We start from the raw sequence: 19132 nt of genomic DNA on the forward strand, positions 1-19132 counted from the left end.
CCTTTCATGAGCAGGCTCTAAGAAGTGATTTACTTTGCTCTGCACGTTCTGATTTTGAGTTTGCTGCACGTGTATACATGGAGCAGTCAGGAGAACGATGGATATAGCAGACCCACCAGTATCTGTCAAGTTAATGACGATGAGTTGATGATAATCAGTTGTGGATACTCGCCGTGTCCAACTGTGCATCATTCATTTTGGAATTGCGTTGTCATAATTATCTGTGCAAAAACTTGGCTTGAAGGCTTTTCTGATTTTAACCCAGATGTCTGTGGATTGCTTGGATTTCTCACCATAAATAAATTTAGTAGTAAAAAAGCCATTTGATCTGTGTATATCCATCCGATTTTGTTATATGTGAGAGTCTGACCATCTTGACAGAGCTGACATTAGATTATTACTGTTGCAGAGGCAGAGAAGGAGAATCCATTGCATGCTGGTATTTTGGTGTGTTATTTCAGTGGTTTTAGGATCTGGAGTATTGTTCAATCTCCTGCGCTCAGTGCTTCTGGCAATCTGTTGCATGCTGCTCTGCAGTCAGCCCTATTGCTGCTGTTTGCAATTTGCATAATTTACGTTTAAAGCCCAATGTGTTAATTTAATCTGAAAAACATTTGGCCACACCGCCGAATAATAAGATGCTATTTTCGCATGAAAAGTGAGTGGGAGAAATCGCTGCAGGTGAAAAGTTGATCCAGTTATTTTACTGTAATGACGTCAGTTTCAGGTCGGACTGTGTGACAGGGGAAATGAGGTTTGGAAAAGGCATCTCTGGCGCAGTAAACATGATATCCTTCAGCTTCCAAACACACGGGCACACAAGCACATGCATGCTAAAATTTCTGTTATCCTGCAGGTATTTTTCCTGAGAAACAGGAACAGATTTTGATGAGAATCCCAAGGAAATACTGAGATCTCAAATCCTGATATTCAACCCAAATAAACACCTGGCTGGAGGGATCATGATCGGTTTAACAGGTAACAGTATTAAGTTATACTGTTACCTGTCTCTTCTAAGACTTACTTACCTGGCAAAACTGTAAAAGTGTCAGATGAGTTTGCTATATAATGAAAAGCCTGAGAAACAGACAATCACATGCAATTATTCAGGCTATATTTGGGCTTCTGCTGCACCCAGGAGAGATGAGGCACTTTGGACAGCATCCTGTCAGTTTGGTACCCAGAAACTCTAAAGTTCCCTAATAATATTATCATCTGTTATAACACAGTCGAGTACCAGTTTACCCTGTCAGATTGTTTATTGTCTGAATTTTCTGGCACTCGCCGCGTTGTCTTCTGTTGCAACCTCCATCCATCTGGTGCTGTGAGTGCTGCTCGCTCGCCGGGGCGCTGCAGCCCAGAGCAGATGATCACCGAGTGTTAGAGCGCAGTGGGATGTCCAGGCCAGACGAGTTGATCAGAGGGTATCAGCTTTCAGCTTCTCTGCAGGAGGCTGCATAATGCTTTAACAGTGCCGGTTCTGTTCCTGCACCCCCGTCTGGCTGCCTAGCTGTACGTGGGTGTATGTATGCCTGCGTGTTCATGTGTGTCCTCGGCCGACTGTTGCAGAGCAGAAATAGGCCAGACAGACTTTGAGCTGTCACTTGCGTAGGGACGTACGGGTGGCTTCTTTCAGTTCCGCAGACAGACGAAAAGGAGATAGCAAGAAAGTGAAGCTGGGCTTAGAGAGCAAGTCCTCTTTTCGAGAAGAAGTGTGTGTGTGTGTGTCAGATAAGACGCTGCAGATTTGGGTGTATGAGCTCGTCTTACTTAGGTGTGTGTTTGCGTGAGCCTGTGTGTATGAGAGAGAGAGAGAGAAAGAGGCCTGGATGGAGAGTGAGAGGGTATTTTTGAGTCTGACAAACTCAAGTCTCATGATGTTTTGCAGCTCGGAGCAGAAAAGACGGGATAGAGAGAAAGAAAACAACCACTCTGGACAGGAAGGCTTATGCACCATGGATCAAATTAAGTCCTTTAATACCCACATCCCAAGAGCAGTTTTTCATAGAGCTGCAACAATTAGCGGATTAATCGATTTAGTTGATTGACGGGAAATAAAATGGCAACAATTTTTATAATTGATGAACTGTTTCAGTCATTTTTCAGGACAACTGCCTAACATTTGTAGCTTCCAGCTCCATAAATGTCAATGTGTTTTGGTTTTGATTTGTTGTTTAGGCAAAAGGAGCCATTTGAAGACGTCACTCTGGGTAATGTTTTAACACTTTATAGCAGTTGGCAGATTAATCGATAATGAAAATAATTGTGAGTTGCAGCCCTAGTTTTTTATATACATTTTGTTTTAGATCGCAAAGCCTGTATGTGAGAGTTGTGAACCCATTTTTACAGTAGAATGAAGACGGAAACATTAATAATGTATTAGGAAGACCCCATAGACTTGCTGTCTGCTTTCTCTGCTTACATCTATGGAGACACTCACACACGCACACACACACACAAACACACACACACTCAGTGAGAGAGAGAGAGAAAACTATGTGGAGAGGGAGCGAGAAGTAATCTTGCGGTGTCCTGAGGGAGGTGTCTAGCAGTGATATGGGTGGTCAGGGTCTTTTCTAAGTGCTGCTGGGAAGTGGAATGTTTGCTTCCAGTCAGTCAGGTGACCTGCAGCTATTGTCACGTGACCAAGGGGTCACGTGATCATGATGCGAGAAAGAGCGAGACGATGGCAGCGAGGGTCGGTGAGCACATGCGTGGCCGTTTCCGTGTGCTAATGGGCCATCATCAGTGAAATGGTTGCTGCAGGATGAAGGGATAAGCTGCTTCCACACACACACACACACACACACACACACACACACACACACACACACATACAGACTCCACACTCATTAATGCACATAGAAACACTGAAGCTTTCAGACTTTGTGTGTGTGTGTGTGTGTGTGTGTGTGTGTGTGTGTGTGTGTCTGTGTGTGTGTAAGTCATATGATATAGATGAGGCCCCTGGTTACACAATATGACAACATGAGATCATCACCTCAGAGATGGTCCTAATCTCTGAAGCAGCTCAGAAGGTTTTCAAATCGCTTTTATAACATTTCACAAGACTTGCACGTCGTGACCTGGCAGGAGCCTCTGTGCTGAACTGTTGACTGGCTGGCATGGGTTATCAAAGCAGGAGCATTACCTTATTATTTAGTTATCTCCCCGACGTCATTATCACACTCAATGGCACCTGCATACGCCTGAGTTTTGGGCCTTTGTGGCGCTGTAGCTTTAACTGCGATGAATGATTGATGCTGAGCTTGTGCTTTGTCTCAGATGCTCTGCACTGACGCATTGTTTGTTTTTGTTTAGTTCACATACAAATAAACTACTCAGATAAACCAATAAGAAACAGATTCGCAGCATTTTACCTGTGGGTCTGAAACATGTCACAATATAGTGGATTTATTGAATGAAACAACCAAACAGTTGAATTGGAGGCAAGGTGCCCCTCATTGGACCTCGTTTTAAAACTGGTTGCCATGGTGATAGTCCTGATAATGGTGCTGGGAGTAGGTGTCTAACCTCCAACGTCTGATCTTGCCTTAAAAATGCTGTTTCTTCTTTAAAATGCAACTTAATAAGAAAGCGATTCTTGACGCTCCTCGCCGTGTTCTCCCTCTGCCGTTCAGTCATTCGGTCGTCAACACTTAAACAAACACACACAGCCTTTGCGTCAGCGCTGCTGCTCTTACTGTGTTTCGTCTGTTCCCTTGCCTGTAATTTCATCCTCTAAAAGGGTCACAGACGTTATGAAATGTTCTGGATGTGTGTCACGAGTTCCTCTCAGAGCGCACATTTCTGTTCGTTCCAGGTTAATTGAAACATCTCGTTCATATTCGGTTCATATTTGTTTAATCTCTTTCCCTTTTTTTTTTATAATATGCTGCTGCAACCCACTTGTAACTGCAGGTTATCCTGCGATGACACCAGCGACATTATCATTTACAGTCACGGAGGAAGTTGCAACCATATTTGGGCTTAAATCCTCCGAGTATTGATTCTTTGTCGCCTTATTTTCTCGTTGTCAGGCAGCACTGATTTTGTTTATTTTTGGGATGGCGATGTGCTGAATGTGTCAGCTATGGTTAGACACAGAGCTGGTGAGGAAACTGGAGACACATTCAGACTAAGCACACACAGATGCACTCTCACTGAACTGAAACACACATTCTGCAACAACAGAGCTAATTGTTTCAGCAAAGGCAAAAAGTAATGCCTAGAATAAAATTATAATGATTTTTTTTTGGGGGGTGGGGGCTTTTCTGACATGTAAACAAACACACAGGCTAGACACAGTCCAATGCATGGCTACCTTTTACACACGTGCGCACGCACACACACACTTCTTTACAAGATGTGACCCGCCCACGCTGCCCTTTGCATCTGTGTTTATTGAGGTATCAGTGGTGGTGCTGGAATGCCCATTAAAGCATTCCAGCTTGTGTGTAGAATGTGTGTAGGAAGAATGTCGACCGTAACTTTAGCTCATCTTGGTCAAGCTCTCACCGGGTGGCTGCGACCGCTTCTAGTAAAGACTCGGTCAAAGCTCGGCGCCAATGTTATGAACTGCGACTCCCATCCAAACAGCAGCAGTATGAAGGACAGATGAAGCGGAGCTGGTACCTGAACATTTGTATGTGCGAATGTTTCAGGAACGCATTGGGAGTTGGTTGGTGGGAAGCCAGTGAGGGATCAGGTTCTTGCTAACCATGCAGGGCGGTGGGATTTGAGGGGAGAGCATATAATAGCTAAAGAAGCACCATAGCTGTGTCCAAAATCAATGCCTCGTTCCCTTCGTGTCCCTATATAAAAGATTCACTGGTTGAATATCTGCTGGTTTTCTCTGATAGATGGTAGATTTTTCTCTATTTTCTGACATTTTTTAAACCCACGTAGTAATTAGTGAAATAATCAATTGTAGCAGCCCTACAAATTACATGGCTGTAATTTTGTCAATGTAGGATTAATAGCATAAAGTAGTGAACAACCCTTTTTTTGTTGTTGTTTTTGTTTAATTGTGGGAATTATTTAAGGCGTGCAGTAAAATTCACACTCAGACTTCGGACATTCACATAAAATGGTGCAAAGTACATATATAGTGAATAAGGACTGGTTACAGACAAAGAGACACATGGCTGCCTACATCCTTCCCGTGAGTTAACAGTGGGGTTGAACGAACTAGGATCACGGTAACAAAGAAAATACACTGCTGTGTAAAGTCAGATCAGTTTATTTATGAATCACATATACAAACCAGTTTGTCACAAAGCACCTCTCAGAGAAACAAAGCATGCGCTGATAAGAAAACGTCATCAAAACACAGCCTCACACTCACTCTAATGGATGTTTGGGGCTCCTGTGAGCTAAGATGAAAGGACTGTCTTTTGTTTCATGCACATCTCTCTCTGCTGCTGCATGTTAATGTAGCAGGGCACCATTTTCTGGTAGTGCTCTGTTTCATATTTCCTCTGCTTTTGTGCTCCAGTAGCATGTTTCGATGGTGCTTCTGCGTTAGATGGAAGAGATGTTTTGCATAGTTGTCTGTTTTGTAAGCGTTTGTTAGAACTTGCTTTTGTTTTCTGTTAATTAGCTTTCCTCTCCACCCGCTTCCCGCTTGATTTGATTGTAATCACACTCACCATAATAGTGTCGTACTATTAATAGAACATGTTTGCTTTTGGTAAATGCTCCTTCCCTCATGCTTTCAGGTGAACGTTTCCTCACTTTTTATGTATGTATGACTAATTTTCCTCTTTTGTCCTGTGTGCAGGATCGCAAGCTGTCCAAGTCGGAGCGTCAGCGTTTCAAAGAGGAAGCCGGAATGTTGAAGGGTCTCCAGCATCCTAACATTGTCCGCTTCTACGACTCCTGGGAGGGACCATGCAAAGGAAAGAAATGTATTGTTCTGGTCACTGAGCTCATGACATCTGGAACGCTTAAAACGTAAGTGCATGAGGAAGAAAATGTGTTTTCCAAGATGTTAATTTTGTGAAAAGTGTCATATTTTGCCATCCAAAATGTGTAGCCACCCTTTCTGTAGTTTCCGTGTAACAGGAAGCTGTAGGTGTGAAACACTGCAACAAAAGCCACTGCTAACAGTTTAGAAAATTAGCACAAAAACTGATCTGGCTGATAACTTAGCGTAATGGAAAACAAAGACTCTTTATTTAGTCATGTTTTTTCATGTGCACCATCATGCAGGGCTAACACACTCACACACACACCTAACCACCTCTTTCCCCCTTTGCTGCTGAAGAGCACTGTCATTACAGGTGATGATTCACCTCCAGTTTTTTGTTGAAATGTGAAAATTACACACACACACACACACACCTGCGTAGTCCTCATTCCCGTCCAACCAGTATGCAGCGTTTCTTCCATTTCAACTGTTCAAGTGGCCTTTCGCTGTGGAGTCGTACGCACTTCGAGTCCCAGCAGGATTTCAGTGCTGAGTGCAGCTGTCAGTGGGTCAGCTAGTGTCTGTGTGCAGTATTTATGTGACTGACTGAGTGCCTCGTACGAATGTGATGCATGTTCCAAATGAAGGTGTTCCCATCCAATTTTAGCATCAAATACACAAAATAAGTTGGTAAAGCCCAGGACTCATGAGGATACTCCTTTATGTGTGTGACAAACTGTACAGGAGTGGTTAGCATGTCAATACCAGGGGCGTCTATCAGTCTCTCTCTCCCCACCCCCTCCCCAAAATTCACTGTGGTGAATTGATGCATCTGTGGCTGTCATTGTCCATGCCACGGCCGCACACGCCAGTCTGTATAGATTAGACGTGCGTCTGTGAATGCGAGGGTGATCGTTGAGCTCCCGACACAATAAAAGGCTGAATGCGGGGCGTGCGGCTCACGGCGTGCCCCGTGCAGTGCATCGTGGGACATCGGCCCACCTGCCAGCTGCTGCTTCTGCTGCAGATTCCTCTCATTCCTGACAGAGAGACAGACAGAGGGGGAGACCAAATGAGGCGCGTGGTGGGGGGGTGGAAGGATGACCAGACTGATATACAGTTAGTTTCAGGCAGAGGGACGGAATGAGGGAGACAGAAGGTCAAACAGTCTGATGGAGTGATTGGCAGTCAGCTAAAGAGGCAGATAGATGCACAAACAGATCAATAGATGAATAAATAACTATATGTCAGGTTTAAAGGCAGCAGGGCAGAGTGGCTGACAAACCAGTGAACCACCTGTGACCACAGAGAGTATTAATCCAACTGCGCAGCTCTACCTAGGACAGTAGCGCCCTCCACTGGAGGACTCTAAAAGCTTCATAGATGCATTAACAAATGCAGATGCTGGGCTACATCTGTCCTGCATGTTTCACACATAACAGTAAAATAAAGTAATTTCAAGAGAAAAAAAGTTTCTCTTTTCCAACACTTTCCACTACCTGCCACTAAGAGGGGAGCAGGGAATATAAATTACCGGAAGGTTTTTAGGAATAATGCAAGAGTGATTTAAATATTCTGATCAGGGACAAATTGAGTCACCAGAATGCAAATACTGTGCCAGGGGGTACGATAATGGAATTTGACTCAGATCATCCATTAGAAAAAATTATGTAGAGTGAGTGTACTGTGCTAAAGCTTCAGAGCAAAATCATGCACTACTATGAACATGTTATTATACTGCACATTGATTCTGCACATTCACTCACTGTACACACATCAAGATAGCTGCAACTGATGATTATTGTCATTGTTGATTAATCTGCTAATTGCATTGCTGGTCTATAAAATGTCATGATATTTTAGGACTATAATTTACTTCTAGAGAAGACTAAGACTGAGAAAACCAGCAAATATTCACATTTGAAAAGCTGGTTCCAGTAAATGTTTTGGCATTTGTGCTCAGGGAGCGACAGGGGCGGTAAATGCTAACATGTAATCACGTTGTGAAGAAGGAGAGACGGCACTATCACCAGTCTTTCCCCAGAATGACTCACCCCACCTTTTAACGAGCAATTTTCCGGCAGTCAACTCATCGAAACAACTCCCAGGTTTTTAAGTATGTGGAATGATCTCGTGTACGTACAGTATGTGAACAAGACGAAGGCTGCGCAGGGATTTGGCCGACATCCAGATGAAGACTCAGAAAGGAGAGGGGACTGTTGTACACGGTGGAGGAGGTGGAAAAAGAAGAGAGAGATGATGAGAGGGAGGACTGATAGGGAAGGAGGGAGATGGTGAGGATGGAAAAACTGACCGACGCTGAGCTCAGGGTATTAGAGGCCCCTTATCTGTGTGTGTGTGTGTGTGTGTGTGTGTGTGTGTGTGTGTGTGTGTGTGTGTGTGTGAATGCTTATCTGCTCATGCATGCCTCTGTATAAGTACTGTTCACACACTGTATATACATGCATATCTGCATATTTCTGTGTGTGTGTGTGTGTGTGTGTGTGTGTGTGTGTGTGTGTGTGTGTGTGTGTGTGTGTGTGTGTGTGTGTGTGTGTGTGTGTTGAATAGAGCTCCGTTGAGTGAGAGATGCTTTGTGCAGTGTCACTCCAGCGTCACATGCCACAGAGTTTAACTTATCTGTCAGCACTGCTCTGACTTCAGAGAGGGGGAGAAAGAAAGCGGAGGAGACAGGTGAGGGAGAGGAGGGCGGGGAGGTAAAGGGAAGGAAAGGAAGGTACAGAGGGAGGAAGAGGAGAAGGAAGAGAGTGCTGTTTGTTAGGGGGGATGCGAGGAAGAAGGGAGGCTCTGAAAAGGTTTAAGTTTAAACACTTGAGTTATGCAGACATGCATTTTGAGGTATGTTCACTTAAAAAGGCTTGAAAAATATGCTTTTCAGCCTGTTAATCTGTTCCCCAAAGTCAAACTATACAAATCCAGGCAGATATTTAAAATAAATTCCTAACTTTCAAAGACAGAATAATGATAAGACACACTTTTCATTTCAAGCGTGGGGAGACGCTTCACTGTATAACTGAAGAAATTAGTTAATAACAGCTGTATTTATATAGCACCTTTCATGCAGCCCAAAGTGCTGAACAAACAAGATCAGATAAAAAATCAATAGTTAAAAAACTGCATTAATATTACAAAAACAAATTAGAACAGTTTGATCACGATACAATATTAAATTAGCAATGGTACCAGCAAAGTTACCCCAAAATAAAAAGATAAAAGTAAAAAGGGAGTTAGCTGTCCTCAGATACAAGGGGAGGAATTTTTAGAAGTTTTATTGCAGGAAATGTTTATTTTCATTATGGATTAATCTGATATGCTGATATTGAGCTTCAGGTGATTGTTGTTGTTGCACCATGTGATGAAGCTCTCTATCAGGCCTCTGTGCTCCTCTGTAAAAATAGTCTCTAAGTGAAGACAGCGTGTTTCTCACTGGACATTGTTCACAGGAATCATACACATCAATATAGAGATAACTTGATTTCACAAGGAAGTACACTCATTACCTTTTATTAAATCCCCTCAAAGTCTTTACTGCGTACATTATATGTGTCTGGACAGAAATGGATGTGAACTGGCAGAGTCATGCAGCCATGAGGTGGTAATTCTGGGTTCTGTGTTATGTGGTAGTGAATTGAATTGGGTTTTTTACAGTTGGTCGGACAAAACAAGCAATTTGAAGGGATAAACTTGGAAACTTGTGATCGTGATGGACATTGTTTATTGTTTTTTGACTGTACATTGATGACTTTAGAAAATCTGCTGCAAAATTCGATATGAAAATCATTGTTAGTTGCAGCCCGAGTGTGGTAATACTCTGAAAGGGCTGACTGTGAGTTTGAATGTAGGTAATGCTTTCATTCATTCACTTAGAAAGGTGCTTGAGTACAGTACATGATTGAATGTACTCTCTTTTAACCACTAGATAATGAGTGTAATCTACTCTGCGAGACTAGCGCCGGAGCCTCAGCCAGCGATCTGGATCTGGCTCGGACCAGACTGGACTCCTCATCAGTTCAGACATATTTGCAGTTGCTTCATTATTAGAGCAGGTGTTGACAGTCGGGATCTGTGCGAAAGTGGAGCTGCTGGAGCCGGACTCGCCGATGCTGCTCTGGGGGACTAGTAGTGCAACAGCATTTTTAACGGGGTCACTATGCAGTTCAGTCATCTGCCAGTTATTTACCAGGACCATGAGAGGATTTAATTTGAGCTCGGACATTGAGTTAATTGAGGTAAATAAATCAAGGACGACATCTTTTTGAGTTCTACGAACCGCAGTGCTTCAACAAACAGTAGCTCAAATCAGATTTTTTGCACATACGTTGCAAGTTTCACATACCATCAGAATTGAACAAGTCAAAAAACATGATGAGGTGTGGAGCAGCTGATCTCCTTTGAATCCCCCCATTGTCTGATTGATCAGAGGATGACTGAGGAGTACACCCCGCCTCCCCCGTCTGCTCTTAAATTAAGATAAAGAGCTAAGGAGAGACAGGCGATAATAGAAGACGGGAAACACTGTTTAGGATTCAGACATTGACTTTATATTAGCTAATCAAGAGTCACAGTCAAATGAATGTTGGATGAGTTCTCAGGGCTCTTGGGGAGACACCTTTTCATCGACGAATTGCATCTAATTTAATCAATAAAGATAACAACGACCACAAGTTATTTGACTAAAATTTGCTAATCAGTATGGAAATACTGTTGTGCTGCTACTTGAAACAGATCAGTGAAATTCCTCTGCTGCTCTCCCTGCAGTCCTGTGGGGTTTCCTCCACTTTTCTCCCACATTCCAAAGACATACAAACCAGGTGGACTCGAGGCTCCAGATCACCTACAGGTGTGCGTCTGTGTTAGCTCTGTGATGGCCTGGAGACCTGTCATGGGGTTTCCACCCAGTGCATGCTGGGATGGGTTCCAGAGTCCCACAACTCAAAGACAATGAACAACTCCCACTTAGAAACCACACGAACAAACCTCTGATGATGTGCAGGCATGGCTGCTGTTGTTCCATCAGAAGTCTGGCTGGTTTGCTGACTTTGTCTGTCAGTCTGTGTTTTAGTGCCCACAGTCATGTTTGCATGAGTATTTATGATGCATCTCTTTGAGCTGGAATTGTCTGACGGTAATCCACTTTGGTTGTGTAAGCTTTCATCTTTAATTGAAGCATTATCCGTGTATCCGTCGCTCTTATCCAGCTATTCGTCTGCCTCTCCATGCCTCGCTTTGGAACAATTAATTCCCCTGCGGATGGTTTTCAGAGCACTGGGATAATATTAATGTGAAATACATTCAAATGGTTCAAAGAGTCACCTGAGTACAGCTCAGCCTCAATAAGTTGGTGCTACGTGTGATGAAATATGAGATGCATACGAGGGCAGCTTTGTTTTTGTGTGTTTAAGCTGGTTATTGTGTTGGACAGGGGCCACTTGAATGAGATACATGCTGTTGAGAAGCTGCTGCGCGGTCCAGCCTGCTGCTCCTCTGTATGTTTTAAACACCTTATCATGCTTTGTTGACTGACACGCTCTCCTGTGTGTGATCTCTGCATCCCGCAGCTACCTGAAGCGCTTCAAAGTGATGAAAATCAAGGTTCTGCGCTCGTGGTGCAGACAGATCCTGAAAGGCCTCCACTTCCTGCACACCAGAGCCCCTCCCATCATTCACAGGGACCTGAAATGCGACAACATCTTCATCACAGGGCCCACGGGCTCGGTGAAGATAGGGGACCTGGGTTTAGCCACGCTGAAGAGGGCCTCCTTTGCCAAGAGCGTCATAGGTAGGAAAATTCATGTACCCAGCTACACGCTTCCCCTATCTCTGGCATGCACGCATACCTGACATAAAGTCATGCATTAGTTTTGCACTTAACACACACACACACACACACCAATGTCTCTCACTAAGATATGAACACAGACACTTTCTGCACCGCTACACACACCTACTGTAGATTCATTTTACTGCTTCGAAAATGATTGTAAAAGCAAACTGCAGGCATTTGAAAAGTGAAATGCAGTCTGCTAGTAAGCTAGGATTAAGCTGTCTGGAGATGTGCTGGCTGCACACACACCCACCAAACACACACACCCTGCACATAATACACACTTAACACACATGCAGTCAAGCGGAGTAAAGAGTGTCTGCTGTGCTCCATATAATAACTTGGCAGCAGTCTAGTTGTGCAGTTAACCACAAGTATTCTGGTATTTGCACATTTTCTCACACTCGTACGTATATGAATGCGCATATTCTCATGCACTTGAGGCCAGAATGATATGCTTTGGAAATCTCACAGCTGCTTTGTAGCAATTAGGTAAACCAAGCATTTGGACACTTCCACAAACACACACACACAGTAAGGCGAGTCTGTGTTACCACGAAGTGTAATTTACTGCGATGATGACAGGCAGTGTTACGCCAGAGTGCTACAGCATTTCTCAGTGGGATATTTGAAAAAGAAATTAAGATGTTGGGTTCAGTCTGATGTTAAGTTCCCAGCACTAACTCATACTTTGTGTTTTTTCGTCAGGAACCCCAGAGTTCATGGCTCCAGAGATGTACGAGGAGAAGTACGATGAATCTGTCGACGTGTACGCCTTCGGGATGTGTATGCTGGAGATGGCTACCTCGGAGTACCCCTACTCCGAATGTCAGAACGCTGCCCAGATCTACAGGCGGGTTACGAGTGTAAGTCTGCGTCCTCTGAGCAGTGTGGCCGTGGCAGAAAGAGTAAAACTGTTTCTTTTGGATGCCTCGGCTGGGAATGATTTTAGACTCTGGAGTGACATTCATGTGTTGTATCTAACAGCCTCTAATCTCCATCCTCCTCCCTCCGCCTCCCTCCGCCACTACCCCATACTTGTTTACTGACTGTATTAATAAGTTTGGCATGAGCTTCAGGAGATCCAGTCATATGACTGTGTTTTTGCCCTCATTAGTCTCTCGCCCTCATTCCCCCCTCCCTCCTCACCTCTCTCTCCTGCTCCGTCTTGCAAAAAGTGAAAAAAAAAGAAAAGAAAGGGAAACAGTCGCGCTGTGGGAAGACGTTCCTGCATTTTCTTCTCTGCCACTAGAGAGCGATACCAGCCGTATCAGGTCAACACAGATGCTACCTCGAAAAATGTTGTTCTTTCGGCCTTGAGCATGTCAGTTTAAAGGAAAGGAGGTGAAAGCAGAGAAATACAAGACGTATATGAGGAAAATGTGTTGAATAAAATGAAACAATAGCTGCGACCAAATACGAGTGTGCATCCACACGCACACACAGCCTCACAAACACTTGACCTCCAAGGCGATTGTCAGTCTCATAGACTGAATTTGCCGTTGCTACAGGGTGGGCACAGCTTTGCCGACCAATGAACAGATCTGCTGGGCAAATGACTTCCTGCAAGGCTGTGTGACAGCCAGCTCATGAGTTGTGAAAGGTGGTACAGCAAAATAGTGTGTGTGTTGCCTGAGTGCCTATAAGACGTTTAGTGGCCGACGTCTTATTGGCCACACACCCTGTCACACCCCCTTTTTTCCAACTGGCCTGAACCATTAATCAGCTGTCCTTTGACTTTGACCAACCTTCCCACAAAGTCTTCTACGCGTCTGTGAATCCATCTGGAAGTTATGCGCACTTTTTGCGATAGGCCACTCCCATTACCAAGCCCCCTTTTAGCCAAGTAGCACGAACACAAACACACACCTTCACATACACATGCTTGACCTCCATGCCAAACTTAAGCCTCCCATTGCGGAAACTGTGGCCGCCAAAGATGGGGGAAATTTTTCTGGACTGACTAACAGAGAGGGCTATAGAGCTGCTGGTCGCAGCTAAAAATGAATTCCTGCATGGCTTGAGATGAGGAAAATAAAGCAAACTGTATCAGAGTGAATCTGCATTTTTCTAGTGAGTCCAACTGCTGAATGACAGTGAAAAATACATCGGACTGAAAAGCCCCTTTTTCCCTTTTTAGTTTTTGTAACATGTCCAGCATTTTGCTAAAATTTAGATGACAGTTGGCTGGAAGCACAGAACGAGACCAAAACACAGACGGAGAGGACAACAGATGCAATCGCAGGCTGTTTTAAGTTGAGTGCCTCTGAGGACATTACCCCAACACACACACACACACACACACACACACACACACACACACACACACACACACACACACACACAGGCAGATGAGCTCTGTCTCCCTGCTCTCCTCACGGGACTGAGTTCAGCTTTGTGCAGGCTGACAGTGATGGTTAATGGACCAGAGGAATTTACTAGAGATCCCTCTCTCCATCCATCTCCCTCTCTGTCCTCCTCTCATCCCTCCATTGTCGCTGTTCTCTCTGCATCTGTCTGTCTTATGACATCTTCTATGTCAATTCAGTTCAAAATGTTCATGTCGCCGAAGCACCAGCGCAAACACGCGGCGTGCACGTTCAGTACAATTATTTGCAAAAACACTTATTTCAAACTGAGGGAGGATTACCACTATTATCCCTGAATATCTGGCTGGTATTACTACAGAAATGCTGTTCGGCTAAAGCAAGCGCTTCTGTTACCTCTGCCGAGGCCTAATGTTAAAATTTAGCAGTAACTTCAGACACACCGGCAGCAGTGAAAGGTTTTTTAATGTGTGAACTGCAAATAAAAACTGGTGTGCTCCATTTTCTATTTAAGATCATTACAGTCAGACAGAGCCTGCAAGGGCACTCAGGTTTTGTTCTTATATCATGATTATTTTTTATGCCTTAATGTATATTCAGTTTGTTCAAATTTTCAGCTCAATAATGGAATTGATGAAATGTTTTCAGTGGCCGTCTGACTGCACATTCGGATGGAAGGGATTTGGATTAAGATTGGCTCCCTGCCTCCATCCACCACTGTGAGAGAAAAGAATCAGTCCTCTGTCTGGCTATTTAAGTAGCTTCATGCGCAGAATAAATTCAGATCGTATTTTTCAATCCATATGTCCGTCTGGCCGCCTGTTTCTTCTTCTGTTCTCTCCTCTCACTCACACAAAGCTGAAATCCCATCCTCGATTTGATGTGTTCGATTACTGTCCTGACCTCAGCCTTCGGGTTTGCGGCCCTTGTTTGTGTGCATGTGCTTCGGTTAATCTCATATGCCGACAGCGAGAGGGCATTACGCCCCTCAGCTCGCTTTATTCACTCAGCAAAACATGTAGTCAAACAACCAACTGCACTTGTCTGGATCTGTTATTGTCACGCGCCACACACACACACACACACACACCTTGTGACAACCCCAGGGTGCCAGAGTCACCTGCCTCCTTTCATTTCACTGCCTAATCCGTCCTTACAGCTTTCCACCCTCCATTTCTCCCTTTGTCAGACCTCAGGAAGTTAGAAACACCAGTTAACCCCTCATATGTTCAAGCTGTAATTTTTCTGCTGCAGGTTATTGCAGATAAGTTATTAAGCTTATTAAGACAGTTACAGGTGATTAACAGGATTGACTTTTCAGGGAGTTCATCACTAACTATTTTGTCTATTGTGCCATTTCTGGACATTTCATTATTATAATTATTATTATTATTTTCTTGCCATCTTGGTTGTCTCTGTGCTGATATCAGGCACTCCAGCATTGTCACGAGCTGAATCTGAATTTGCAGCCTGATGGATGGGGTCTGAATCTAGTGAGTTTTGATTTAGGGGTCATTAGGATGTTGGAAAGCACACATTTGCTCAGTATCATAGGATGCAACCTTATTTAAATTTGATCAGGGTTCGAGGCACTTTGTAATATGCTGTATCACTGTACTGAGGATGTACTTTATGGCTCATCTTGTAATACCATGACACACAAATGTTGTTGACGTACCTCGTGGAACATTCCCTACCTCCAGTCAGCCCTGTTGAGTTGAAACTGTGCTTTCTCTCTCTCTCTGTCTCCTCCTTCATCCTCCCTTTCTCTGTCAGACTTAATACCATTACCTCCTCCATCAGTCCTAACTCTGTCTGACCATGGAATCTCAAAACGTCTGAGTCGGAGTGGGGGGGGTTGTGTGTGTGTGTGTATGTGAGAGGGAGAGATGGGGCGGTTTTATGTAATAGTGGACTTTTTTGGGGGGGGAGAAATAGACCAAGAGAGCGAAGAAAGAAAGGAGGAAGGGAAGACAGGAGGAAGAGAGCAGGAAGGAGGTGGTTGTTAGCTGGCCCAAACAGGTTGAGACCAACAGTCAGTCAGTTAGCCTAAACTAGTCCCAAGTCCCTGTCAGTCAGGCAGCTGGTCTCAGTCTGCTGGTCTCAGTGCTTTCCAGGTAGGTGACTTCATTTGACTAAAGCCTGCTCTGTGTTCCTGGGTTTTTTTTATCCTGTTGTGCACTCGTCTTTGTGAGTTTGTTTGTGCAGGACATACAGTGTTATGTGTGATTTGATCTGTCAATAACAGCATTTCATGTGGACTGGGACTCAGCTAGGAGGTTTTACACTGAACAAGCATTTAGTTGATTATTGCCCATAAAGTTTATTGATGCAGCATACAGTAGTGTCCTCCATGAACAGTTGGAGAGGATGGAGTGTTTTCATGTCGTTCTCTCTTGCCACCCTCTTTGTATAGATTCAGTGTTAGCTCCATTCTCCCGTGCCTTTGCTTCGGTCTCTGTTTTGTCCCTCGGTTGACAGCGTTAATGGGCTGGTCATTAAGATGCCGTCTGGTGAGCTGTGTGGTTCAACCTCTGCTCAGTGCTGGGCTTCTGAATGGTGTACTTAAAATGTGATGGGCCTTTAGAGGGTCTTTGTTCTTGGGTACTTGCAAGTGCCAGAAAATCGCTCCGACCATTTTCCCCTCGTATCACAGAGCACTAGAACCCTGCATTTAATTGTGCCGCATCAAGCTGTAGCACACGTCGTCTTTTAGCTGTTTTCTTTTTTCTGGATCCAGTTGCTCCTTTTTTTTCCTCTACTGCAAACCGTGTTGGTTTTTCCTGATATTAGGCCTCAGAGGTGCCTTTGCATAGTGCCAGACTTTTGAATGGGTCCCTCCTGATGCCTTTTATTAGTGTTATCCATCAAAATGGGCTCTAGTTGTCCTAATTGGCTCTTGAGCAGCTGTGATTCATTATTTATTCCTGAGCGGATGTCTGTGTTCACGTGGGAATAAACCCTGGACGACCTCTGTTGCTGTAGGACCTCCGTCTGTCAAATGTCTGACATTCGCACAACATTGCTATGTTCTATTTGCATGGCTCATAAACTTGAATTACAGAGCGGGTCTTTCTCAGACATTATTCAGTTTCATTTAATTAGCGTAAATTAATCCTGCAGTGCATAATAGGGATTTGACAGTTGTGTCTTTCCAATTTGTTGCATATTTGAGGCTATTCCCTTATTTTATTTGTCCTGTTTTTAATTTTCTATTCTGAAGAATGACTAATTGTGCATTACTTACAGACAAAACCAGCAAGTAAACAAAAAGGGATTCAGGGGATGAATGCACAGCACAGACTCTGTGTCTGTCTCTGTGAGGCTCCTCGTCCTAACTGCTCCTCTTTCTGTGTGTGCAGGGAGTGAAGCCTGGCAGCTTTGACAAGGTAGCCATTCCTGAGGTGAAGGAAATTATAGAGGGCTGCATCAGAACGAACAAGGATGAGAGGTGAGACACACACACACACACACACACTATCCCAATCCCATACGCTTTTGTGTGATGCAAACATCGCTGGGTGTAGTGGAGTATCTGTGTGACTTCACCTAATCCTGTTCTGATTCACAGCTCTTTGGTCAGAAATAAGCAGACCCCTGTTCTCTCTCTCTCTGGCCGTGCTGTCATTCGTTCCCCTCTTGCCCACGGCTTTAAAAACTTACCCAAACCTGAACCCTCTCCCTCTCTTGCACTTTCTTTGTTTTTCTTCTCGCCTCATTGTCCAAATTCCTCTGTCTCTCTGTGAAGAATGGTCATGGGATTGTTTTTTTCTTTCAGCAGAAGGTCCCAGCCCACAAACTAAGTGACACAATGTGAAATATATGTGGCACGCTGTCCCCGGGACTAAATGTCAACATGTGATTCCCACCAGATTAACGAAGTGCCACGTCTGTCCTGTTAGCATATCAGCTGGACGCAAGGCTTCTCTGGGCTTGAGCAAAAACATTAAATGAGTATCAACTTTTTTTTTTGTCTATTGTTCCTCTAGGTATGCCATAAAGATCCTGCTGAACCATGCGTTCTTCCAGGAGGACACGGGGGTCAGGGTTGAACTGGCAGAGGAGGATGATGGGGAAATGATTGCCATCAAACTCTGGCTCAGGATAGAAGACGTCAAGAAGCTCAAAGGCAAGGAATCATTTTACATTTTCAACGAATTAAAATATTTTAACAATAGAGTTGTAAAACGAATATTTTATTCCTGAAGTCTCAGTCCCTTTCAAAGCCACATACTTTTATCCACAGCTAAATATAAATCTCTGTTCAGCTGTTGAAATCAAAGCAGTTGTTTGCCTGACCAGCCATTTGTAACTTGTTTGCAGGCAAATACAAAGACAACGAAGCCATCGAGTTCTCCTTTGACCTGAACAAGGATGTCCCTGAAGATGTGGCCCAGGAAATGGTATGTGCAATAATGGGAGATGGAGGTAGGAGTAGTGGGAGGAGGTGATGGATTTAGGCAGGAGAGAGTAGCTAAGTAGGGAAGAATGTTGGATAGAAAGGACTATTTGGTAAGCAGACTTGGAAAGAGAGGGATTGATCCATAAAATGACAAATCATTTTCACGGCTGTTTGCTGAGAAGAGCATCTGCGTGCCTTCACCCAATTCCGCAGGTTGAGTCCGGCTACGTCGCTGAGGGTGACCATAAGACCATGGCCAAGGCCATCAAGGACCGTGTGTCTCTGATCCGGAGGAAGAGGGAACAGAGGCAACTGGTACGAGAGGAACAGGAGAAGAGGAAACTGGAGACTGAGCAGCAGCAGCAGCAGCAGCTGCAGCATCAACAACAACAACAACAACAACAACAGCAACAACAACAACAACAACAACAAGAGGCGCTCAAACCTTCACACACACAGGTTTGTAAAACAGTTAGCATAGTTTAATGATGCTGACGCAGTGGGAGCGGGGAGGTTTTTCTGTTTTTTTAATTACTTTTCTTCTTCCTGTTTGTTCTTCTGCAGGCAGATGCAGAGGAGACTGAAGTGGAGCAGCAACAGCTTCACTACCAGCAGACCGGCATCTCACACACATGTAAGACGAGATA

At 44.2% G+C, this 19132-nt stretch overlaps 1 protein-coding gene across 4 annotated transcripts in view; it reads left to right on the forward strand.

Annotated features, from left to right (window-relative positions):
* wnk1b (WNK lysine deficient protein kinase 1b) overlaps positions 1–19132 on the forward strand; it is a 92103-nt gene that overhangs the window by 37450 nt on the left and 35521 nt on the right. For all 4 annotated transcript variants that reach the window (XM_041963567.1, XM_041963564.1, XM_041963566.1 and 1 more), the window contains exons 3-10: positions 5783–5955; positions 11491–11711; positions 12465–12622; positions 17446–17534; positions 18073–18212; positions 18407–18486; positions 18699–18944; positions 19050–19119. In XM_041963567.1, coding sequence (XP_041819501.1) covers positions 5783–5955; positions 11491–11711; positions 12465–12622; positions 17446–17534; positions 18073–18212; positions 18407–18486; positions 18699–18944; positions 19050–19119 — 1177 coding nt within the window. The remainder of the gene's footprint in view (positions 1–5782; positions 5956–11490; positions 11712–12464; positions 12623–17445; positions 17535–18072; positions 18213–18406; positions 18487–18698; positions 18945–19049; positions 19120–19132) is intronic.

This window comes from Chelmon rostratus, chromosome 22 (assembly GCF_017976325.1).
Source record: "Chelmon rostratus isolate fCheRos1 chromosome 22, fCheRos1.pri, whole genome shotgun sequence".
Taxonomy (NCBI): Eukaryota; Metazoa; Chordata; class Actinopteri; order Chaetodontiformes; family Chaetodontidae; genus Chelmon; species Chelmon rostratus.